This window comes from Lissotriton helveticus, chromosome 10 (assembly GCF_964261635.1).
Source record: "Lissotriton helveticus chromosome 10, aLisHel1.1, whole genome shotgun sequence".
Classification (NCBI taxonomy): Eukaryota; Metazoa; Chordata; class Amphibia; order Caudata; family Salamandridae; genus Lissotriton; species Lissotriton helveticus.
This window is the reverse complement of record NC_136071.1, coordinates 416,536,045-416,560,367: the sequence shown is the minus strand read 5'-3', so window position 1 is coordinate 416,560,367 and position 24,323 is coordinate 416,536,045. Positions and strand designations below refer to the sequence as shown.

The following is a 24,323-nucleotide window of genomic DNA, read 5'->3' as shown; positions in this document are numbered from 1 at the left end:
TCAAAAATTATACTCTCTTTTTAACACTGGGTGAAACAGAGGTTATATTAAAATGTGAGGAGATGCATTGTATTGTCACATGAATGATATCATCAGTGATGTGGTCATTGATGTCAAATGAGATGTCATCAGTGATGTCATCAGTGATGTCATTTGAGATGTCATCAGTGATGTCATCAGTGATGTCACTGACCATGTCATGAATGATGTAATATGTGACATCATCAGCAGTGGATTGCGGGTGCGCGATATATAGTTAGTGCAACTAACTATATATGGAATTTCAATGGTTTTGTGTGAGTAAAATAAGGTTTTCTAAATGCTAATTCCTAACTATATATGGTCTATAACCTATGGTTTTTTCAGTGAATTTTCAAGGTTTTGTAAATGCTAATTCCTAACTATATATGGTCTATAACCTATGGTTTTTTCAGTGAATTTCATTGGTTTTTTAAAAGCTAATATCTATAGCTGTAAAATGTATTCTTCTTTAAATCCAAAAATATATTTTATATGTTTATTAATAATTTTTTTTAAATATTTTTTTTGTTTCGCTCCCGGTCCGCGAACCGGGAAGCTTCCCGTTAGCTCAATTCGATTCCGCGATCCGGTCCGCGAACCGGTAACAAATCAACATAGTTACGGTATCGCGTTGCCGCGTAATGCGTCTTATGACGTACGGCGTTAGCGCACCCGGAAGTGCCCCGGGGCGCGGACCGAGGCGCGAAACGCAACTCCCCGGAAGCGATCCGCGGCGCGAAAGCGCGACGTATCGCGTTGCCGCGAAATGCGTCTTGTGACGTACTGCGTTAGCGCACCCGGAAGTGTCCCCGGGCGCGGACCGAGGCGCGAAGCGCAGCGAACCGGAAGCTAACCGGGGAGCGTTCCGCAGCGCGTAACATGAAAGTTAGAGTCATGTGACTTGTTAATAAAGCTTTTCATTGGTTCATTTCACTTTTAGTTTCATAATTATGGAAGGCTAGGTCAGGTGACCTAAAAATAACACTTTTCATTGGTTGAGAAGTATTGTTTTTTCCAAATGATGAAAACCCCTCCTTCTTTCCTCACTCTGACTTTCATCATTGTGAGAGGAAGACCTTTATTAATACTTGAGAAATGACTTCAGTACTTGCTTCAGCTGGTGCACCCCCACCACCACCTCCACCTCCTCATGGGAAGAGAGGACCACCTCCCCAGGTGATCACCAACACAGAGGAGGAAGAGGAAGACCTAGAGGAAGAGGAGAGAGAAGAACCACAGTTCTTGGAAGAGGTGCCCCGGGTTTCCCATAGGAAAGCCAGTTTCATCTGGCAGTTTTATTCAATCCCTCCAGGGCAAAAGAAAGTGAATGCGAGGTATGTGACCTGCCTCATCTGCAAAGAGAAATTATCAAGAGGGACTGATAAAAAGTATAGCTATGGGAACTATACCATGCATCGGCACATGACCAGGAAGCATCCACTTAATTACAGCCGGGCGGAAATACGGGATATGGAACAAAACCCAACAGCAACTCCTGTGGCCAGGTCAACATCGTCAATATCATTGACACCAGCAGAGGCACGGGAAACTGTGCCAAACATCCAAGAGAATTTTGGGCACATGAAACATACTTGTATGCACTGTGGTGCGTTGATATCATGTGGTAACATGAGTATTAATGCCATCAACCTGGCTTATGACAATCATAATTGCCCTAACCGCCCCCAGTAATTTTTTTTTGCTCCTGTTGAGCCCTTTTCAACGCCTGTTTTTTGTTGTTCCCCCCCCCCAAAAAAACCCAAAAAAAATATAAAATCGTTCAAAAAATACAAAAAAAAACAAAAAATGTTCAAAAAATACAAAAAAAATATAAAACAACAAAAATATAAAAAAAAAAGTTCTTTTCAGAACTACCTTCCCTTTCCAAAAAAATTGCTAGAATGTTTAGCACTCTGGCAAGCTCTATTTCTTTTGGTTCGCTTCCGGTTTAGCTTCCCGGTACGCGTACCGGGAGCTAACCAAAAAAAAAACTTTTTAAAAAAAAAGAGTAAGTATAAGGAAAGTAAACAGAGAGTGATGTTTCAAGAAAGACAGCTATAGGGAGTAAAGAAGAGATACTATTTAATAGATCTATTTACCAAAGAACAGACAGAAGATGGTATAATTGTGAAAAACAAAATAGATAACGAATTGAAAGAAAAACAAGCATTGGCATAGCCAATAGGTATCGACTTTTGGACCTTCTAAGTCTTTAGTTATGCAGCATAATATCCTTGGTGCAGCAACATCAACTGTTGCATGGCTAAACACGTATAAGGTCCCAAAGGCAAGACCTATTGTCTATGCCAATGCTTGTTTCTTAAGTAGAATTGCAATACGTATGGCTCTTCCATGTAAAAAAATCTTATCTTGTGCTCTAAAGATTGCTAAAGTCTCGACAGAGAACAGGCTAGATTGTAAGTAGGGTAAATTGCGCTTGGTGATCTGTTTGAGGGAGCGTCTGCTTTGCCTGGTGTCTTTGGAGAGCAATTTTGATTGTTATACTGGACAATATAGCCCTAATGTAAATAACATAGGGGCATATTATCAACATAGGCAATAAAAGTTTTGCAGCTTTTATAGGCAGAAATGTGTCGCTAAAGCTGCTTTTGCGGCAGAAAACTGCCGCTAAAGCCGCTTTTGCACCAGTTTTCTGCCAATAAAAAGAGCAATAATTTTATTGGCTGCATTCATAATATGACCCTTAGTGTGCTTCAACTACACAGAGAAAGCATTATGAACAAATAGTGATACAGTGATCAGTCTAAGACACTAAGAGTAATAGAGACGGAGTGAGTGAACAAGAGTGAGGAACTATGAGAAGAGAGGGACTGAGAAAAAAAGTGGAAGGAGTTGAGTAAGTAGGTAATAGAGAAAGGAATGAGGGAAGTAGCAAAGGCAGGAAACTGAGGATTAAAGAAATGAAGCAGTGGAACTAATAGTAGTTCAATGTGATAGAAATGTAACGAAAAGAGTACAAAATACTTACCTTATAATTGTCGTTAAATTCCTCACTTTTTATTTTTATACTTTCAATCTGTGAAAGAGAGAACAAACATTTGAAAAATATAAAAACATGTATTGAAAAATTACAAAAGACAAGGGCAAAGATTGAAGGACAAACAGTTTTTCAATAACTTTGACACTTACAGAAGCTACACAGTCCTAAAGATATACATTTTAAAGTAACACTATCTTGATGGAGATGAAGTGAGACCTATCTTAAAACATGGTGCATCTTTTGCATTGCTGTTGTCTCAGAAAAGTGTCGCAAGACACTAAAATTTAAAATAATTGCTTCAGGATGCCAATAAGATGTCTACTATCCAGAGTTTTGTTTCAGGTGAGGCCTACTCAGGGTTGCAGATGAAATTTCGAGTTGTTGAAGAGAATAGAAGACATAATACATGTGAAGGTCTACCAATGAAGTGAGTCATGTCCACTGCAATGTTCAACAAAGTCCAAACCTCCTATGTTTCCCTGGACAGACCTAAACTTGATCTGCACAATGTGATTCGTAATGATAGGAAACACAGGTGATGTAATTGAAATACATGCAATTTATTTTGCTCATTTCACAATCACATCACTTCTGTTTCCTTTGCTTAGGTATCTCATTGTGCAGATGTAGTCTAGCATATCAAAGAATACGCAGAAGTGCAGCACTGCATGCAACAACTTTGACACTTACAGAAGCCTCACCTTCTCCATGCCTTCTACACAGTTCTACATATACATCATAAATGGAAACATTACAGAATTAATTATACATGTTAAATGGTTTATTTTTGCTGTTCTCAGAATGTATCAAAATTCACTAAAAACAGTGACTTGAAGGTATTCATCATGTAACAGCGGGGAAAAAAAAACACAATCAAAATGATTGTGTTTAAAAAACCCATACAAGATCAGAAATCAAAAATCAGAACTCCTTAAAGTTAACTTACTTTCCATGACGTCCAAGGATGTCCTATGAATAGCTTATACTCTTTTGTGCTGTTATTACTTTCAGCCCACCAGTTTCTGAAAGAAAATCTCCATCGTTTTTAAAAACATGTTACATACAATAAATGACTTCTTGCTCTCTACCACAAGATTCCACAAGGCCAAATTTTGTCAGAGCCATGTATAACTCTTGGATTTCTTGTTAGCCAATCCCATCATTTGGTATTCCCGCAACTTTCAGAATTAAAATGTTGAAGATCATTTTCACAATCCTGGAATAGTAATATCTTCCCCTTCTTGCTCAGTCATGTTCTACATTTCGTATGACACTGATACTGCTTAATATGAAGCAGACTTACACTACCTCTATGAGTACTACAATTATTTAATTCTCTACATCACTTTTAATCACAAAGTAATGTAAAACAGTATACAGCATTGCAGACTTACATTCCCTCTACTCCATGTTTTGATTGGCTGCTTTAATTAGCTTATGAAAAGAAACAGTTTTTCTGAACTCATTTAAACTGCACATACATGTCCATGATGTCCAATCCTATGATTAGAAGTTATGTCTCTGAACTACACTTATCCTCAAGGCCAAATTGTGTAGGAGCCATTAGAACTTCTTGAAATTCCACAGATCATATCCCGAGAATATTTTCCTAAAATTTTGGTTTTAAAAACACCAGGTAAGAGTTTTTAAGGTCATACGGCAATTTTTTTTTGAAAATTACAACAGAATCATTACAGAATGACCAGCCATTTCTAGACTTTAAATAAGCTGTGTAATGTCCTGATGATATTGAAGGGCCGTCATGATATATAATTGCTGTAGTTACAAAAGTCCTTCCTGATATTGACAACTGCGAAGCTACAAAATTTTTTATTAAAGTTGTCAATTTTGTTCCATCAGGCCTACATCGTTGGAACATTAAAATGATGTACTGGCCATATGTTCGTATAAATAATGTGGACATCATTTCAGATTTACATTGGCTACACTCCATGTTGTGATTAGCTCCTTTTACTAGCTTATTAAAGGAGACTGATTTACTGTCTGGCAAAGTTAAATATACAAATCTTTCTGAGTCTACACTAGTAGTACTTGATACCATACAGTTCTCGCAGTCATGCTGCCATTGATAAGAAAGCCCAAACAGCTGATCTACATCTACACCTTCAGCATGTAATACATGAAGCATATACATTAAAAACTCCTGACAATCTTGCTGAATATTTTGAGAGAATTGTGTTTGGCCTGAACATTTATCTAACAGATTTCTAATTTCAGACACACTTTCTATGTTTCTTCTATCAGTGGTACATTTCTCTAACACAGAATTTAACAAACTGCAAAATCTTTGATCAGAATTGACCACAATCTCTTCTTTTACATTTTTTAGAGAAAACAAAACATTAATTACTACATTAGCATAGCAGTTGACACCAGAACTGTTTTCAAACTGAAAACCAACAACATCTTCAACAGAATCCTCTTTGTTTCTGCTTGTAATTTTAGGTTCATTCACTTTTTGTCTTTTTGCTACAACCTCTCCAGTATTGTTCTCATTTCTTCGTTTCCGGCCTACCAGACGTTTCTCAAACAAAGGAAACTGAGGCAAATGTGGCGCATACTCTCTTCTTAACCTATTGTATTCCTTAACACAATCTAGATCTGCACAAATGTTTCTGACATCACAGTCAATCAAGTACAATCCCGATAAAGTTCTAACTCGTGACAATGCCACATATGCCATACCCTCCTTGAACACAGAACTGCCAATATTCACCAATGCAGTGTCTACACTTAAACCTTGCGATTTATGAATTGTCACCGCATATGCCAAGCAAACAGGGAACTGCTTACGGCGAACATATAAGTCTTTTACAAGCAAAAATCTAGCAGAACAACGAGCAATTAGCTGTACTTCCTCAATGCCATCAAATTTAATTTTTAAAAATTCAATTCCATCTCTATTTCTGTATTTCACAAAATCAACAACATTACCCATTGATCCATTTACCAGACCTCTTTCAACATGTAAATTCCTTCTTAAAATTATACGGCAGTTCAAGCACACATTCAGAGTCTTTTCAAAACCTGCAGTTTTAGATATACTCTTCTCTAATGAATCCAATTTTGTTTTCAGATTCTCAGACAAAATAATTGTTGATCCCATATGCTCTACTCTATCAATAGCTTCCACTTTCACAATCTCTTGCTTTTCTAAATGCAACATTTTGTTGTTAAATTTTGCACATTCTGCAAGAGTTGGCATCAAACATATTCCAGATTTCTTATCAGTAATTTTCTGAAAAATATTCTCAGGCACAACATCTTGTTCTGGATATAAATTTGTCAGTAATCGTGCATGTAAAGCTTCTTTCCCATGCTCGGTCACTTTTCCAATTCTAACATCTTGTAGAATAGTCTTGTAAACTTCATCCTTTGCCTGACGCATATTTTCATGCAGTTCAGCATAATTGAAGTTTAACCATATATTGACGTTGCCAATGCTGCCTAGGCACTTCCTGGTATCTTCATGCGTGAGCATTTTGAACACAGGTTGCCCTTTCACTGGTGTCAGCTGCAGAAGATCTCCAAAAACAATGATGTGTTTGCCACCGAATAACACATCATACTCTGTTTTGAGAACTTCTTGCATCCTCAAATGCACAAAGGCAAGCATGACATTGGAAACCATGCTTACTTCGTCAATGATAAGAAGTTTCATTTTCCTCAAGATTCTTGAAACTTCAAAACAAGCATCTCCAGATAGCTTGTGATATTCTAATTTGTTGTCATGCTCCACTGGCAGCATCAGTAAACGATGTAAAGTAATCCCTTTAATATTATGTGCTGCCAGTCCAGTTGGAGCAGTGACAACACAAGACAGTGATGACTCTGTCCTTTCCTGCAAATAGCATGAAATTGCTTTAATGAGGAAACTTTTTCCAGTTCCCGCTTCTCCACTAACGTACAGTCGGACAGGCTTCAACGACGTACATGAGCACTCTTTCTTATCATGACTTAATCCATGATCAATTTGCATGGTAACTTCGTCATATATTTTCCTCTGCTCAACGTTGAGTTGCCTTTCCAACTCTTCTAAGTTAACCGCATCCTCTTGAGCATGTGCCATGGCTCTTTCCACCTCATTCATAGCAGTGGCAGCTTCATTTTCAATAAGAGGTCCTCCTAGTGGATCCTGACTCAATGAAGCAGAACTCTGACTGTCCTGAGAACTGTCTCTGGCAATCTCGGCTGCAATCGTTGCTTCCTGCTCAATTTCCGCATTCAACATTTCTACATATTTGGGAAAAGCAGGACATTCTATGGTCTCCTTGGCGGCATTGAAAGAGTCTTCGTAACAGAGGAAATCTCCAAGCAGTTCCTCTTCTGCACGCCAAGGCTTGAAAAGTTGCAAAAGTGCTAAATAGAAAAACTCCTTTTTTTCAGGAGATTCGCCACTCAATTTTCGATGGTTTATCAAGTGGCATTTTCTTTGCTTGACCAGACATCCCTCACTTCCTATTACAGCATACACTCCTTTCTCAGTATCTTCTTTGATGTTCCTCTTGAACATGTAATTTTGCAGAACCTCATACAGACAAACATTCTCTAGGTGACTGCTTCGATTTGGATAATATGTATCCAACATGTTTGTCTTCAAAATGTCGGTACTGTTTGGCTCCTTTTCCGCCAAATACTCAATTTCCCGCACAGGTTTGAGAACTCGATTACGCGTTGCAGCAAGACCAAGACTCGCCCAAACGATACTCCTGGACTTGGCATAGAGACTTGCTGAAGACAACCGGTCAGAACATTCGTACGCTCCGATTTCTCGATGCGACAACATCTTCAGACTGAAACTGTACAACTTCTTGCTGAGGCTCTTTTCATGGGAAATGTCCTCCCACATATCCTTCAATTCTGTCTTCTCTTTTTTGGTGATATACGACGTCACATACCGAGCCACAGCCATACAGTTATCAGCCACAAACTGTATATCCATGTTAGCATTCCACATGGACAAAATCACCGGGTTGTAGTCGTTGATATACTTGGACTCTTCGTTCCTCTTCAAATTGTAAGTGTTTTTAGGTGATTTCTTCATCACATTATGTCGCAGCGAAGACATCAAACTGTTTACTCTTCCTTTAGAAATCACCGGTCGTGGGAAGCCGAAACGACATTTGGTGTAGAACTTGTCTTTGTTTCGGAATTTACGACGGCAGTACTTTCCACATCGATGGCTTTGGAAACGCAGAACTTTTTCTCTTAGGCTTTTCTTCTCCTTTGCGTTTGGAACAGCACACGTAGAATACTGTTGGATGAAACTCATCACTGAGTCTTCTGGATCCGTTCCAAATTTAGGTGCATCCTTGATCCACAGCAACATATGTATATGAGGAGCTCCTCTTGCTTGGTACTCCTTTCTCCAGAAGAAATCCAACACCTCTCCAAGAGGTGGATTCTTCTTATTCATGATGAAAGACATCATAGCTTCAAATCTATGATTGAAGTACCTACATACATTGACTGGATCCAAAGAGCACAGTTCTCCGGGTGTCTTGAATTCGATGTTTTCTACGTTAGCATTTGCCTCTCGTAGAAATTGAAGTAAGTCTTCCCAGCCATACTCGGCACAACTCAGAGTGAGGAACCATGTGGGAGTACCTAAGTTCCTCAGCATACATTTTAAATCACCATGACGACGGTACCAGTACTCATTAGTACCACGCTGACACGCCATGAGATTAATCAGGTGAGATTCCAAAATACTATCTTGGACATTCACTTTATCCATAAAATCACTTGCTGAGATGTTTTGCATGTGTATACCACTTTTCAAGATGTGGTTCACTGCATATGACAGTCCAGACAGATCACTTTCAAACAGGAGATGAAACAAATAAGGAATGCATTGTCGAAACCTAGCATCTCCTGCATACAATCGCAAAGTCCGGTATTCAGAAGCAGGAATTTGATGAGGTCGCTCATCATATCTTCCTCCCTGACCTGTTGGAAAAAGCTGTGGGAAACACCGAGCTTCCAAACTTTCCTCCCAAACACTAATGGGACTCCCTTTGGCTTGTTTCATTTGAAACAACTCAATAGCATTCCCCATGACTTCCTTTGAATGCAAAGGATGAACACTATAATGTTCATATATTTCCTCACTAGTAGAGGGTTCTACTTTCTCAATTTGACCAGCACACAAATCGCTATCCTCTTCCTCACTTACTTCCTCTTCTGCAACATATACATTCTTATAGTATTTATTATTTTTTTTCAAATACAATGTTGCCTTTTTAACTTTCCTAACATCTACTAAATCTTGCCATATTTTCTTATTCTTTGTCGGAACCCCATTAACTAAGATAACCAGAGGTTCCTCTTCCACTTTTTCTACTCCAATTGTGTTAATGTTTTTCTTCAAATCTAGAGGCAAATAAACAACTCTTCCCTTTAATCCTCTCTGTAAATCTGATGGAGGCAATTTCCCTGTCTTTGGCTCCATTCTTACAATAGCCTGAAAGGGATGGATACTTTGAATCAAAATAGATTCATAAGTATTTAAATCCTTCAATTCAGAAGGAATCTCAACCAATTCCAGATTATTATGAACTGCTCTAGCAGGCATCTGGTTTTGTTTTAATTTGTTACAACAATAAGTACACACACGTTGATCCAATCCCAAATCAAAACAATTTTCTACCATCAAGTATGTTGCAAAATCCTTCCATTCACTATTATTTTCCCTTTCACTTTTTGCATATAAATCCACTAACTTAGTCTGATTCTTATAATAAGTGCGTCTACAACACACACAAGTGAAATTAGGCCTCTCACTTGATTTCATGTCAAACGTCGCAATTTCCCTCTGGAAATTATCTGTACTGGAAACCTGTACACTATCTTCCAAATGACCCTCTACTTCTTGCTCAATTTCAACATTCTCCTCTTTACTTCCAAAGTAACAAAACTCAATTTCTTCACATATATTCTTCACATCTATTTCAGAACCATGCAAAAGAGCAGCGCATAATTGTTTCAGCATAATTGCTGGACTCTTAGCATAATACAACAGTCTAACTAACTTCCTCACTTTGTTATGATGCACTGCTAGCATCCTGAAATGATGAAAAACACTCTGGCATACTCTCCTGGAAAGACAAGCCAGTGAATGACCATGCAAACCTGTCACTTCTCTCACTCTGCAAGGATCTAATTCTTGCAACAACCTTATTTTCTGCTTCAAACTTTTCTTGTTAAATGTCCGTACAAAATCACAAAGCAAATTGATGGAATCCTGTCGCACACTGCAAATACTACTACACTTCCAGGTGTACACAGGACCCTTAGCACGTCTTCCTAAAACCTCATTACCTAACAACTCTTCTGCCTCTGTTGTCACAAGTTTTTCTTTTTCAACTGGACAACCATCTTTCACTTCATAAGCACGACCACTGATGTCAACTGCATGCACCAAATCATTATCCTGGAAATAACTCTCTTCATTAAAAAATGCCTCACAGCTTGAACTATGTATCCATTCTCCAGAAAAAACTTCACAAAAATTACTACGATTAACTATTCTCTTCCATCTACTATTTCTTTTGAAATCAAAAATTGCCTTGTTTAGCTTCCTAATTCTATTGATTATCAAAATAAATAACTTACGTTTAATTTCAAAAGCCTGATCAATAACTTTCTCAACTTTTTTTTTTCTCCTATAAAAAACTAATTTCTGTTGACCTTTCTTAATATTTTTTAACAAATTGCCAATTATCCTGTTACGGAACATTCGTTTACGAATCTCCGTAAACTGTTGTTTCCTTCTACTATCATGCACAGATTTATCTCTTGCTCTAGCAGTAACATTTTCATTTGTCCTTTTCTTTCCATTTGATTTACTTGTCATTTTATGGATTGAAACATTTTCTGTACTAATATTTTTTTTATTACAAATATTTCTTATGAAATATTTAGAGCTCTTACCCGGTGCTTTCTTCATGGCTTGAGAAATCTTTTTGTTAGAGGACTGCTGCATTTTTTTTTTCTCCTGCTGTCTTTGACGTTTTGCAGCCTTCATCTCTCTTATTTTTGTAGGCATCTTGAAATGATCTGCAGTTGAATCTGAGGAAAAAGATACTAAAAAATGTTATTAAACATTATTATCAAACAGTAAATCATTAATAGTGATCAAAAATATAACACACTACTTGACATTTTATTTTGAAGATTTTTTAGTCATTGCCATTTTTACAATACAGAAATACCAGAAAAGAAATGACATTTATATTTATGTTACCTATGCTATTTTATATGTGAATCTGATCTAATTTTATGAGCATATTTTAATATTTTATTGAAAACACTACACATAACCTGTTTTTGAAGGTGTTTTTATTTTTAAATTAAACGGTTTACCTTTTTACTTTTTATTGATTATAAATTTTAAAAATAAATGTTTATAATTCCAAAGGCTGAAGCAAGTCAGCTTCCCATCCGATATCATATAATTCAGACAAATCTGCATCCTCATCACGCTCTTCTTCATCCTCAGGATTTAAATCATCCAATGGATCAACATCCACTGATGTTTCAATTACAAGTTCAATGATGAGGTCAAAATCAACTGATTGCAGATTGTCGCTCATGTTGAGGTTGTCTTTATCTTTAAAGAAAGATAACAACAATGAGATGTTGCAGAGTAAGAGACAAATCTCACAGATTATAATAGTAAAATTATTTAACAAGAGTAACATTTTGCAGCTATTATTTAACCATGTCCAGCGATGCTGAGCAGGTGAAGCCTATGTCTAATTTTTCACTGAACAGGACTCATCTGTTCTTAACCTTGGATAAGCCTCAACGACTCTGTGTTCCCTGCACATACTCAAATGTTAAAGTGCAGATTTATATTAAATGGCAGATCCCCAGGCATGCACCAGTTAATGTGCACCACTGTTTTACCACCCATGGTGTGCCGCATTTACAATCAGATAGGAGAAAGCTGCTTCAAAACCCTGCGCCTGCTTGAAGCTTGCATAGGTCTTGACGCAGCATTGTATAGATGGGGCACCCCTGAGCCTTGCTGGAGCTGCATCGCACTTACGATACAACTCCAGCAATGCGCCACCTTTACAGCACAGATACGTCACGCATCTGTGCCATTTTTGCCCCATGCTGCGCCGCATTGTAAATACAGCACACCATGGGTGGCGGAACAGCGGCGCAAAATGACTGGCACATCCACTGCTGCATCGGTTTCATGTGGCACGTTTTTTTTACACCATGACACATCTGCCTAAATGCATCAATTTGTAATTTTCTCGCCTCATAGCAAATCTTTTGCACCGCCACTGCGTCACAAAAGTGACGCACAGTGGCGCAAAAGATGCATACACCTATCATAAATCTGTCCCTAGCATTTTAAATGATTAATTCAGGATGACGATAAGGTGTGGCCTATGCAGAGCTTTGTTTAAGGTGAGGCCTACTCAGGGTTGCAGATCAAAGTTACGCTTGATGAAGAATACAGAGGAGATAATACATGTAAAGGCCTACCAATGAAGTAAGTAATGTCCACTTTATTGCACCAGTCATCATAAATGTATCCCTAAGCTTCTTATCTTGTTACAGATGAACCACCATATGTACATGACATTTTAAGTATTTTCCACATGTGCAGTGTTTTCAAAATATAATTTGAAAATCGTTTTTGGGGAAAAGTAATGGTTTGCAAAATTATGACAATTACATAATGGTGTATGCTTCTCTATAAAGCATTTCAGTATCTCTAATGTCATTTTTCCCATATTACATTATAAGACCTTTCCCCATGAAGCACATTCCTTGTAAATATGCTCCCACCTGTGCATTGCAAATTTAGATTTTCACTGTTTCAGACACATAGCCATGTTGAAAGTGACCCAAAAAAATTGCAAACGTTTCCCCATGAAGCACATTCCTTGTAAATATGCTCCCACCTGTACATTGCAAATTTAGATTTTGACTGTTGCAGACACATAGCCATGTTGAAAGTGACCCAAAAAATTTGCAAACGTTTAAAAAAAAAAAACATTCATGTGTCTTAATGACATTTTAAGTCATTTCCCCATGGAGAATGTTTTCTAAGTGGCACAAAAGAGGTATACACCTATCATAAATCTATCCCTAGCATTATAAATGATTAAATCAGGATGACAATAATATGTGGCCTATCCAGAGGTTTGTTTAAGGTGAGGCCTACTCAGGATTGCAGATTAAAGTTACGCTTGATGAACAAAACAGAGGAGAACATTTTATTGTAAATGCCTACCAATGAAGTAAGTGATTTCTACTTCATTGCACCAGTCATCATAAATGTATCCATAACCTTACTTAAATTGTCCTTAAGACACATAAAAGCGTTTTTTGATTGGCTTTCCTGCATGGTAGGGTCACTTTTAACATGGCTATGTAACATAAACATTCAAAATCAAAATTTTCCATGTACAGGTGGGAGCATATTTACAAGCAATTTGCGCCACAAAGAAAGGTCTGACATTAAAATGGCAAAAATAACATCAGGGACAGTCAATTGCCTTATAAAAAACCATACACCATTATGTCCTTCTCATGCATTTAAAAACAATTCCTTTTTCCCAAAAACGATTTTCAAATCATAATTTCAAAAAACTGCACATGAGAAAATGACTTAAAATGTCATTGAAACACATTAAAGCATTTTTTGATTGGTTTTCCTGCATTGTTGATTCATTTTTATCATGGCTATGTAACACAAACATTGATAATTAAAATTTTCATGCACATGTAAGAGCATATTTACAAGCAATTTGCGCCACAGAGAAAGGTCTTACACTAAAATGAGAAAAATAACATCAGGAACAGTCAATTGCCTTATAAAGAACCATACACCATTATGTCCTTGTCATGATTTTATAAACAATTCCTTTTCCCCAAAAACGATTTTAAAATCATAATTTCTAAACACTGCACATCAGAAAATGACTTAAAATGTCATTAAAACACATGAAAGCGTTTTTTGATTGCCTTCCCAGCATGGTTTGGTCACTTTTAACATAGCTATTTAACACAAACATTCAAAATCTAAATTTTCCATGCACATGTGAGAGCATATTTACAAGCAATTTGCGCCACATAAATCATAATTTTCTCCTTAAAGCACACTATTCTCTATCTAAAGTAAAGAAATATTTTCTCACCTTAGCAAATACTTTGAGTTTGAAAACAGTCTCAGAAACACACCAATTTGTCTTCAGCAGAGCAAAAGGTATGCACTCCAGAGTCTGCAGCTATGAAAAGCACAGAAATGGTGTAATTCTTCACACATATTTCTCATGTCACCCAATCAAAACTCTTCCCTCACTTTTTTTCAAATGAAAACCCTTCCCCCTCTGCCCTTTCTGCCTATTTTCCATAGCAACCACCTCTTGGAGAAACTCTGGTGTTTGCAAATTCACACAACAATGTTGCAATTGAACTCTGAACTCTCAGTGCACCTGCATATCCAGTGCTTTCTTTCATTTAATGATTTTTTATTGACCACTCAAAATACATCTTTCAAAGAACACATCTCTACACCCTAACTTTCTGTTTTCATCAATCAAAATCCACCAATCACTGTTACTACTTCATGAACACAGAAACTCCACAGTTTTTTTCATTTCAAACTCACATTTTTTCAACTGCCATTTCATTGCCACACTTCATCTGACTGCAGGAGAACCTTCTCTCACCATGTTTTCTGTCTGGATTGTTGGTCATAGTTATATTCACTGGGCTCAAAGGTACGTTGAAAGCAGGAATTTACCTAACCTCAATTTACAAGATGTGGAAATTAAGTGGTTTGGCCACAGAGGATTAAAATGTCACCAATTGATACCATTGGTGAAAACCTTTATGCATTTGCCCAAACCTGACCTGTTAATTGTGCACTGTGGAGGTAATGACTTGGGCACTTTGACTGGTGTAGGTCTGGAAATGCTTTTAAAGGACACCTTTGAGCAATTAATGGCACTTTTTCCTCAGACTGCCTTGGTATATTCAAATATATGCCAAAGACAGAAATGGAGGTGGTCAAACCAATTTTGTCCACAAATTGAGAAGTCGAGGAAGCATGTAAACAAATCTGTTTCAGCTTACATGAGAGACCATGGAATGGGCTCCCTGTACAACAATAACTTGCGTTACTACATGCAAGATATCTACAGAGGAGATGGAGTTCACTTCTCAGATGAGGGCAACAGAGTTTTCACTCTGAATTTAAAAATGTGCATTGGTACCTACTTATAAGTACCAAAATGTACCATAAACCCAAAAGCTCTTCTCAGAGCTACCCTACATCTAATCACTCACAATTATTATTTTACTCTAACTTTTTTTACTAATTTTCAACAAAGTACGCTCCCTGGGGCGCTACCCGGTACGCGTACCGGGAGCTAACCTCGCGAAATTTAAAAAAAAAATGTATTTTATTCGCACATATGGGCCTCCTCAGCCACCCTCACAAAACCTAGGGGGTCAAGATAAGTCTACCATGCCCCCTTCTACCTATTCTGAACATTATTTGCCCTCCATCTTGTATCATAATTCGACCGAAACACAAAATGGTGGACTCCCGTTACGCTTAAGGTTCGCGTACCAGGGCGCTCACCGGTTCGCGTACCGGGTCGCTTCCTGGGAAGCGCACCATCAAAAAAGGTGGGAAAGTAGTTCACACAAAAGCCACTTGAGACAATTTCACCAAATATAGATTAGCTCATACTACATACCAATCCCTACCATTTTCACAAATTTGATTGGAATTCCATTTAGCCATTTAGCCTATAGAACTCACTAAATACCGTGAGGTAAATTACTTCACAAAACACATCTGAAGTGTTGGAATTGACAACCAATTAAAATGTTACTTTCATTTTCTACTTTTTTTACCTGACATTTAATTGGTTATGTACCCGAATATATATAAAGGAAGAGAAGGAAACACAGCCATTTTGACTACTACTTCCTGGTGTACATTTCTATTAGAATTTTCATTAATAACTTCAACTTCTTTTTAAAGGTAAGTTGTTATTTTTAAAACTGAAGTATATTGAGCACTTTAAGTTAATATGGCAAACTTTTTCTGTTAGTTATATACTATCCCTCTGTAGTACTTATAAATTTAGATACACTTTTTTATATTCCTACTTCCACTCTGATACTATACACTGCCCAAAGATAAATTCTCTGTTAAAAACTGCCTATCTAAAATTAATCCCAACTGTGCCCTACCTCTACTAATATATATTTTTTTATGCAAATTTCAGGAAAAATGGAAAGTGAACAAAACATTTCATTTGAAATTGTCCTTCCAGAGTCCAACACAGAAATCATTGATCCAAATGAGATTGAATTTATGGATGAATCTTGGGACCAAGAACTACTGCAATGTGTACAAGCAGTAGATAACCTCCTTGCAAATGAGGACATTTTACAACCTCAGAGACTACAATCTATATTCCATGATTATGAAATTTCTGACAATGAAATGTTAGAAAGTTTAATAAATTATGAAACACAATAAAAAAAACTTAAAAAAAAAAAATAAATAATCAACAAAACCAACAATCAATTAACATACAGCATTTGAAAAGTCTATCATTCATTTTTCATTGTGATACGCTCCCCAGAACGCTTCCCGGTTCGCGTACCGGGCGCTAACCACGAAAAAAAATAAAAAAAAAATTTTTTTTTTTTGCTTAGCGGGGCCCCTTTAAAGCCTCCACATCAAACCTAGGGGGTCAGGGAGGAGCTAGTATGCCCCCTTATGGTTATTTCCCCCTTTGTTTTGGCCTCCTCTTGTCTCTCAATCCTACCGAGAGACAAGATGGCGGCCGCTCCGGACTGTTTAGAATGTTGACAGACACCGGAGAGCCAATCAGCTTAGCTACGCGAAGTTCCGGTACGCTTAAGGTCCGCGGACCGGAGCGCTGCCCAGAGCGCGCTTACAGATATATATCTTTTTTTAAACGTTAATTTCTCAAAATCCACTGGAGCACATATATTGAGACCTACAAAAGGCACATCGGGCTACCAGTCCCTACAATTTTGCCAAGTTTCGTGCAAATCCATTCAGCCGTTCGGGCTAAAAGTGAGGCTAACCGCCCTATGGAAAACTCAATGTTAAAAACACGTTTTGGGACCCCCCTTTTTTCTCGGCCCCCCCTGGACGAACCCCCCCAAAATTTTCAGGGGCTGCTCAGAAACAAAATGTTCCATTTTCCTGAAAATTTCAGCCAATTCCGTCCACAAACGCCAAAGTTATTAGACATAGAATTTTCAAAAATCCCATAGGGAAAAAATCCTAACTATATATACCTACTGGCGACCGCCAGTAGGTAATATATATATATATATATATATATATATATATATATATATATATATATATATATTTTTTTTTAGTAATACACCAAAAAGTAACATCTGCCGCTATAAATACTGTGAAAAGGGTAAGAAATGCACCAAAAACTGTTTATATGTACATAGAATGTCCTCACTGTGGTTCAATTGTGTTAATATTGAAACTACATGTCCCAGAATTCATGGGCATGACAAACAGGAAGTTGTATAAAAACAGTTGCTGAAGGTATTACCACTTACCGTGACCAAGGCTGCAAGGCTGAAACGCGTCGGTGTACAGACTGGGCTCTGTTGAATAAATTGTAAAAAGAAAATCAAGTTCCTGAGTGTGGCGCCTTCTTGTTGCAAAAAAAAAAAAAATTTTTTTAAAAAACAAAAAAAATAAAGAAATATATATATATATATATATATATATATATCCAAAAATAAAGGTTGCCCCCAAAGGAAAAGCCACACAGGTAGGTTATTGTCCTTTCGCCAATTTATTGGAACGCTGCAGTCAGTTAAGGCGGGTACAGGTCATCCCTTAATTCGAACCGCCAAACGCGTTTCGGGTTGTCTCCCTTCATCAATGGCGTTACTTGCAACAAACAGACAGTCAACAGTGCACCTGCTTTATATTTCAGACTCCTGCGGCAGTGGGCGTGGCCCGCAGAGCCTTCTCGATTTCGTGGTGCCGAAGGTTTTACTCAAGTGAGCCTGTCTGTATTAATCGCCTCTCAATGGATGCAAATAAACATGCTGATCTGAACTTCGTGTGGCTTTGCTTCAATGGGCCTTCCTGTTTAGATTTTGATGGATTTCGGCTGTTTGCCCAGTCGAGAAGCGAAGCCCACCTTATGAAGGGTTCGTGCAGGCTCTGAGATGGGGCTTGCAAAGACGGAACGAAGACAAGAGCAGCTCCAATGCAGGTGGTGCTGCCTTGAGCACGAATTCACTGCTGCAATGCACAATCTGAGGGCTTACAGTGCTTTACTTTACTCCACTTGGTGAACACTTGGTTCAAATTTTAAGGACTGTTGAGTGGCCCCACTGTGGGAAGAGGGCCAGCGTACTACAAGGCACAGAAGGCTTTGCGATGTAGCCACGCCCACTATGGCAGGTGCCAGTGATTATATGAGCAGACGCGGCCAGCAACTGCTCTTCCAGCCCTTCGTGAACAATGCCTCTGAAGAAAGGATTATTTCCTGAAACGCGTCAGGCTTTACATGTTCAAAGATTGCTCTGAAAGCTGTCAAGGAGCGAGCAGTGAAATGGATGCAAATAAACGTGCTGATCTGAACTTCGTGTGGCTTTGCTTCAATGGGGCTTCCCGTTTAGATTTTGATATATATATATATTCATTGAAAAAACCATAGGTTATAGACCATATATAGTTAGGAATTAGCATTTACAAAACCTTGAAAATTCACTGAAAAAACCATAGGTTATAGACCATATATAGTTAGGAATTAGCATTTAAAAAACCTTATTTTACTCACACAAAACCAATGAAATTCCATATATAGTTAGTTGTACTAACTATATATCGCGCACCCGCAATCCACTGCTGATCATGTCACATATTACATCATTCATGACATGGTCAGTGACATCACTGATGACATCACTGATGACATCTCAAATGACATCACTGATGACATCACTGATGACATCTCAAATGACATCACTGATGACATCACTGATGACATCACTGATGACATCTCAAATGACATCACTAATGACATCACTGATGACATCACTGATGACATCTCAAATGACATCTCAAATGACATCACTGATGACATCTCATTTGACATTACTGATCACATCACTGATGACATCATTCATGTGATAATACGATGAACCTCTTCAGACTCTAATATAACCTTAGATACACTCAGTGTAAACACAGACTCGCAGATTGTCACTCATCCATGAAGTTACACACACACCTAGTCAGTCATGCAAACAATCAATCACACCTCCATTTCCTTAACTATACAGTTAAACACACCTTACTTATTCAAACATATACTAAACATATTTACTCACTTATACAATCCTGGATACAAGAGCACAATGATCCATACAGCCACTCACACATTCACTGGCTCTTATGCACAGTTATTTATATATGTCAACTCTCACATGTACTGTGTTTTACATATGTACTTACTTTGACATGTAGCACTGAGATATCCATTCACTCACCAATACAGTCATGCACACAGTCAACCACCCATACAGCTGTTTCCACATGCACTTTTGAACCCATACATTATGCACAGAGTCATACACCTTCCCAGCCACCCACACACACTCTCAGTTTCCCATACAAATGCTTGGGCAACCAATCAATAACCCATATAGTTACTCATATAGCTACTGATCAACACATGCAGCAGTTTACAGAACAACAGACATAATGATGCACAAATTAAGACAGTTTAGTCACTAACCCATGCACTCAATGAGACACATTTAACCACTCACTCATACAGTCAGTCATGCACCTACTAAATCCTTCATCCAGACACTTATACATCCACTCATTCTTCAATATGTAAGACATATTTTAACTTTACAGAAAAATACAGTCACTGGATGTTGTCATCAGTGATGTCATCAGTGATGTCATTTGAGATGTCATCAGTGATGTCATCAGTGATGTCATTTGAGATGTCATCAGTGATGTCATCAGTGATGTCACTGACCATGTCATGAATGATGTAATATGTGACATGATCAGCAGTGGATTGCGGGTGCGCGATATATAGTTAGTACAACTAACTATATATGGAATTTCATTGGTTTTGTGTGAGTAAAATAAGGTTTTTTAAATGCTAATTCCTAACTATATATGGTCTATAACCTATGGTTTTTTCAGTGAATTTTCAAGGTTTTGTAAATGCTAATTCCTAACTATATATGGTCTATAACCTATGGTTTTTTCAATGAATTTCATTGGTTTTTTAAAAGCTAATATCTATAGCTGTAAAATGTATTCTTCTTTAAATCCAAAAATATATTTTATATGTTTATTAATAATTTTTTTTAAATATTTTTTTTGTTTCGCTCCCGGTCCGCGAACCGGGAAGCTTCCCGTTAGCTCAATTTGATTCCGCGATCCGGTCCGCGAACCGGTAAGAAATCAACATAGTGACGGTATCGCGTTGCCGCGTAATGCGTCTTATGACGTACTGCGTTAGCGCACACGGAAGTGCCCCGGGGCGCGGACCGAGGCGCGAAACGCAGCTCCCCGGAAGCGATCCGCGGCGCGAAAGCGCGACATATCGCGTTGCCGCGAAATGCGTCTTGTGACGTATCGCGTTAGCGCACCCGGAAGTGTCCCGGGGCGCGGACCGAGGCGCGAAGCGGAGCGACCCGGAAGCTAACCGGGGAGCGTTCCGCAGCGCGTAACATGAGCGTGAGAGGTCATGTGACTTGTTAATAAAACTTTTCATTGGTTCATTTCACTTTTAGTTTCATAATTATGGAAGGCTAGGTCAGGTGACCTAAAAATAACACTTTTCATTGGTTGAGAAGTATTGTTTTTTCCAAATGATGAAAACCCCTCCTTCTTTCCTCACTCTGACTTTCATCATTGTGAGAGGAAGACCTATTTTGCTTGTTGGAAGACCTATTTTGCTTGTGTGAAAATGGCTTCATTGGTTGCTTCAGCTGGTGGACCCCCACCACCACCTCCACCTCCTCATGGGAAGAGAGGACCACCTCCCCAGGTGATTACCAACACTGAGGAGGAAGATGAAGAAATGGATGAGGAGGGAGAAGAACCACAATTCCTGGAAGAGTTGCCCCGGGTTTCCAGAAAGAAAGCCAGTTTCATCTGGCAGTTTTTTTCGATGCCTCGTGGACAAAACAAAGTCAACGCGAGGTATGTCACCTGCCTCATATGCAAGGAACAATTGTCCAGAGGGACGGACAAAAAATACAGTTATGGTAATCACACCATGCATAGGCACATGACGAGGAAACATCCCCTAAATTACAGCCGGGCGGAATTAAGGGATATGCTGGACAATCCTAGACCAACTCCTGTGGCCAGACCAACAATACCGGTTTCTTTAACACCAGAGGAGGCACGGGAAACTGTGCCAAATATCCAACAAAATTTTGGGCATATGATACATTTATGTATGCACTGTCGTGCATTATTAGCTTGTGGCAACATGAGCATCAATGCACTCAACCTTGCATATGAACACCATGATTGCCCTAACCGCCCCCAGTAATTTTTTTTTGCTCCTGTTGAGCCCTTTTCAACGCCTGTTTTTTGTTGTTTCCCCCCCCCAAAAAAACCAAAAAAAATATAAAATCGTTCAAAAAATACAAAAAAACCAAAAAATGTTCAAAAAATAAAAAAAAAATATAAAACAACAAAAATATAAAAAAAAAGTTCTTTTCAGAACTACCTTCCCTTTCAAAAAAAATAGCTACAATGTTTAGCACTCTGGCAAGCTCTATTTCTTTTGGTTCGCTCCCGGGTTAGCTTCCCGGTACGCGGACCGGGAGCTAACCCAAAATTTTTTTTTTTTTTTAAAAAGTGTAAGTATAAGGAAAGTAAACAGAGAGTGATGTTAAAAGAAAGACAGCTATAGGGAGTAAAGAAGAGATACTGTTTAATAGATCTATTTACCGAAGAAAAGACAGAAGAGGGTATAATTGTGAAAAACAAAATAGATAACGAAGTGAAAGAAAAACAAGCATTGGCATAGCCAATAGGTCTCGCCTTTGGGACCTTCTAAGTATTTAGTTATGCAGCATAATATCCTTGGTGCAGCAACATCAACTGTTGCATGGCTAAACACGTATAAGGTCCCAAAGGCGAGACCTATTGTCTATGCCAATGCTTGTTTCTTAAGTAGTATTGCAATGCGTCTGACTCTTCCATGTGAAAAGATCTTATCTTGTGCTCTAAAGATTGCTAAAGTCTCGACAGAGAACAGGCTAGGCTGTAAGTAGGGTAAATTGCGCTTGGTGATCTGTTTGAGGGAGCGTCTGCTTTGCCTGGTGTCTTTGGAGAGCAATTTTGATTGGTATACTGGACAATGTTAGTTTTATTGGTCCAGTAGACAATTAAACTGCTGCATGACCACACTGTGTGATCCTGGGCACACTTTACAAATCCTACCTACCATCCAGCGGCTGAAGTGCAAATTGTAAAACCTGATAGCTGGGCACAATTACAGTGTCATTGCAGGCACACCCTGTGTGATCTTGGACATTTATCACATCTCAAAGTACTTTTAAATGCTTGAGCTTGGGATAAACCCTAGAAAAATACTCTCATGCATTTGACCTACCCAGGTGTTTGCTGCTACGTGCTTGATAAGAAATAATGCAACACACAATTGCAACTTCTGTGCCCCTTCCAAATAAACACTAGAAATCAGAGTTGTAATTAGTCTCTAGAATGAGTAAGATGCCCTCCAGCCTCCACTTGAAAGCAGGGGTGTATAGTTTGAGGGGAGTGAGGGGGGGGCGAGGGAGGCATGCAATACTTTAACGCAGGTAAAAGTGTCCAAAGTCACACCATCTGCCCACTAAAGAGCGGCTCGCAGTGGCCGGCTGGCCCAGCTGATTAGGGGAGCTGTTGGTGCCGAGCCTGGTGGGGCAGGTCCCAGCTGTGCTCTGCCGGGCTGCAGGCAGCTCAGTTATTAGGCAGCTGGTGGCGTGGGGACCACTGCTATTCCGTCTGTAATGTGCCCGAGCCTCCCGGCAGGCGGGGGGATCACAAGAGCGACCGCTCCCACCCTCGGAGGCTAATTAATTGGCAGAACAAGAGCGCATTAAGGCGGATATAGGAGGTGCTGGCACCTTCTGAGTGTATGAGCTAAAGGCAGGTGGTTGTGTGTTTCAAATGCCTCTCAGACTACAAAACGCAGCGAATGCTATGTCCAAATCTGAAATTAGGAGTGCTCGTGTGCACGTGCCTAGGTATGTCTATCTAAGTGTGTGTGCTTCATAGTAATAGTCTATGTGTCACTGCATCTTAGACTGTGTGCCACTTTAAGCATGTAACAGTGTGAGGGTATGCACTACTGCGCTTGTGAGTCACGCTGTTTGCGAGTGGGTTTGTACCTGACAATTACTGACCTTGCAGTTGTGTGTGACTCACTCTGTGTCTGTGCCACTTTATGCGTGTGCATTTAACCTTGAGTGCCTGTGTATGTGGAGCGTGATGTACTGCGTGTGTGTGCGCGTGTGTGTACAGCGAGTTACTGTATGTGGCCTACTGTGAGTGTGCGTGTGTGAGCCACTGTGTTTGTGTGCGTGTCCCACGCTGTACTGTGTATCTATCTATGTTTGTTAGTGTGTGTGTGCTGCTGTGTAGGTACCACTGTATGTGTAAGCGGGTGCTGGAGTGTATAGACAAACACACGTGAATCCTCAGTTTGTATGCAATGTACGTCACACGTAATTTACGGTCCTGTTCCGCTTTATTTTATTTTGATTGCAGTATAAAAAATGCTTGTTTATATTAGACTGGGGAATACAAACAGGAATCTAGTCTTCAAAGGGAGAGCTGCATGCCAATGTAGAACAAGCACCGGCCAGCTTATAACCCTACTCTGCGATGTTCTTGACTCCCATGCCATTGTTCACCATTTGAGTGAAGTCATGACCCCGCCTACCGAGCGGGGTAAGAAATGCTGTTCACAAGTGTGGTTGTAGCTGTCTGGGCACTTAAATATGTTGCAGCTGTCACGTTACTTAAAAACATTGTGAGAGCCTAAGTAAAACTAGAGTGAATTATCGCATGGCATTTTATGTACAGCCCTAATGCTGCTGCGGCAGAATGGCACCATGTCCTGGAAATACAATAACAGAGACCAGAGCGTCTGTAAATGTCCATGAATCGGGCACCACGCTGAGCCAGGGAAACACTCGAACAATAACAAGGAGAAAC

General features: G+C 39.0%; 1 protein-coding gene across 4 annotated transcripts in view; it reads right to left on the bottom strand.

The window, feature by feature from the left end:
- Positions 1 to 24,323, bottom strand: part of PDIA2 (protein disulfide isomerase family A member 2) — a 1,068,054-nt gene that overhangs the window by 578,411 nt on the left and 465,320 nt on the right. For 2 of the 4 annotated variants that reach the window (XM_078662895.1, XM_078662897.1), the window contains one exon: positions 17,651 to 17,698. The exons of the other annotated variants lie outside the window; for them this stretch is intronic. In XM_078662895.1, the coding sequence (XP_078519021.1) occupies positions 17,651 to 17,698 (48 nt within the window). The remainder of the gene's footprint in view (positions 1 to 17,650; positions 17,699 to 24,323) is intronic. 4 annotated transcript variants of the gene reach the window in all.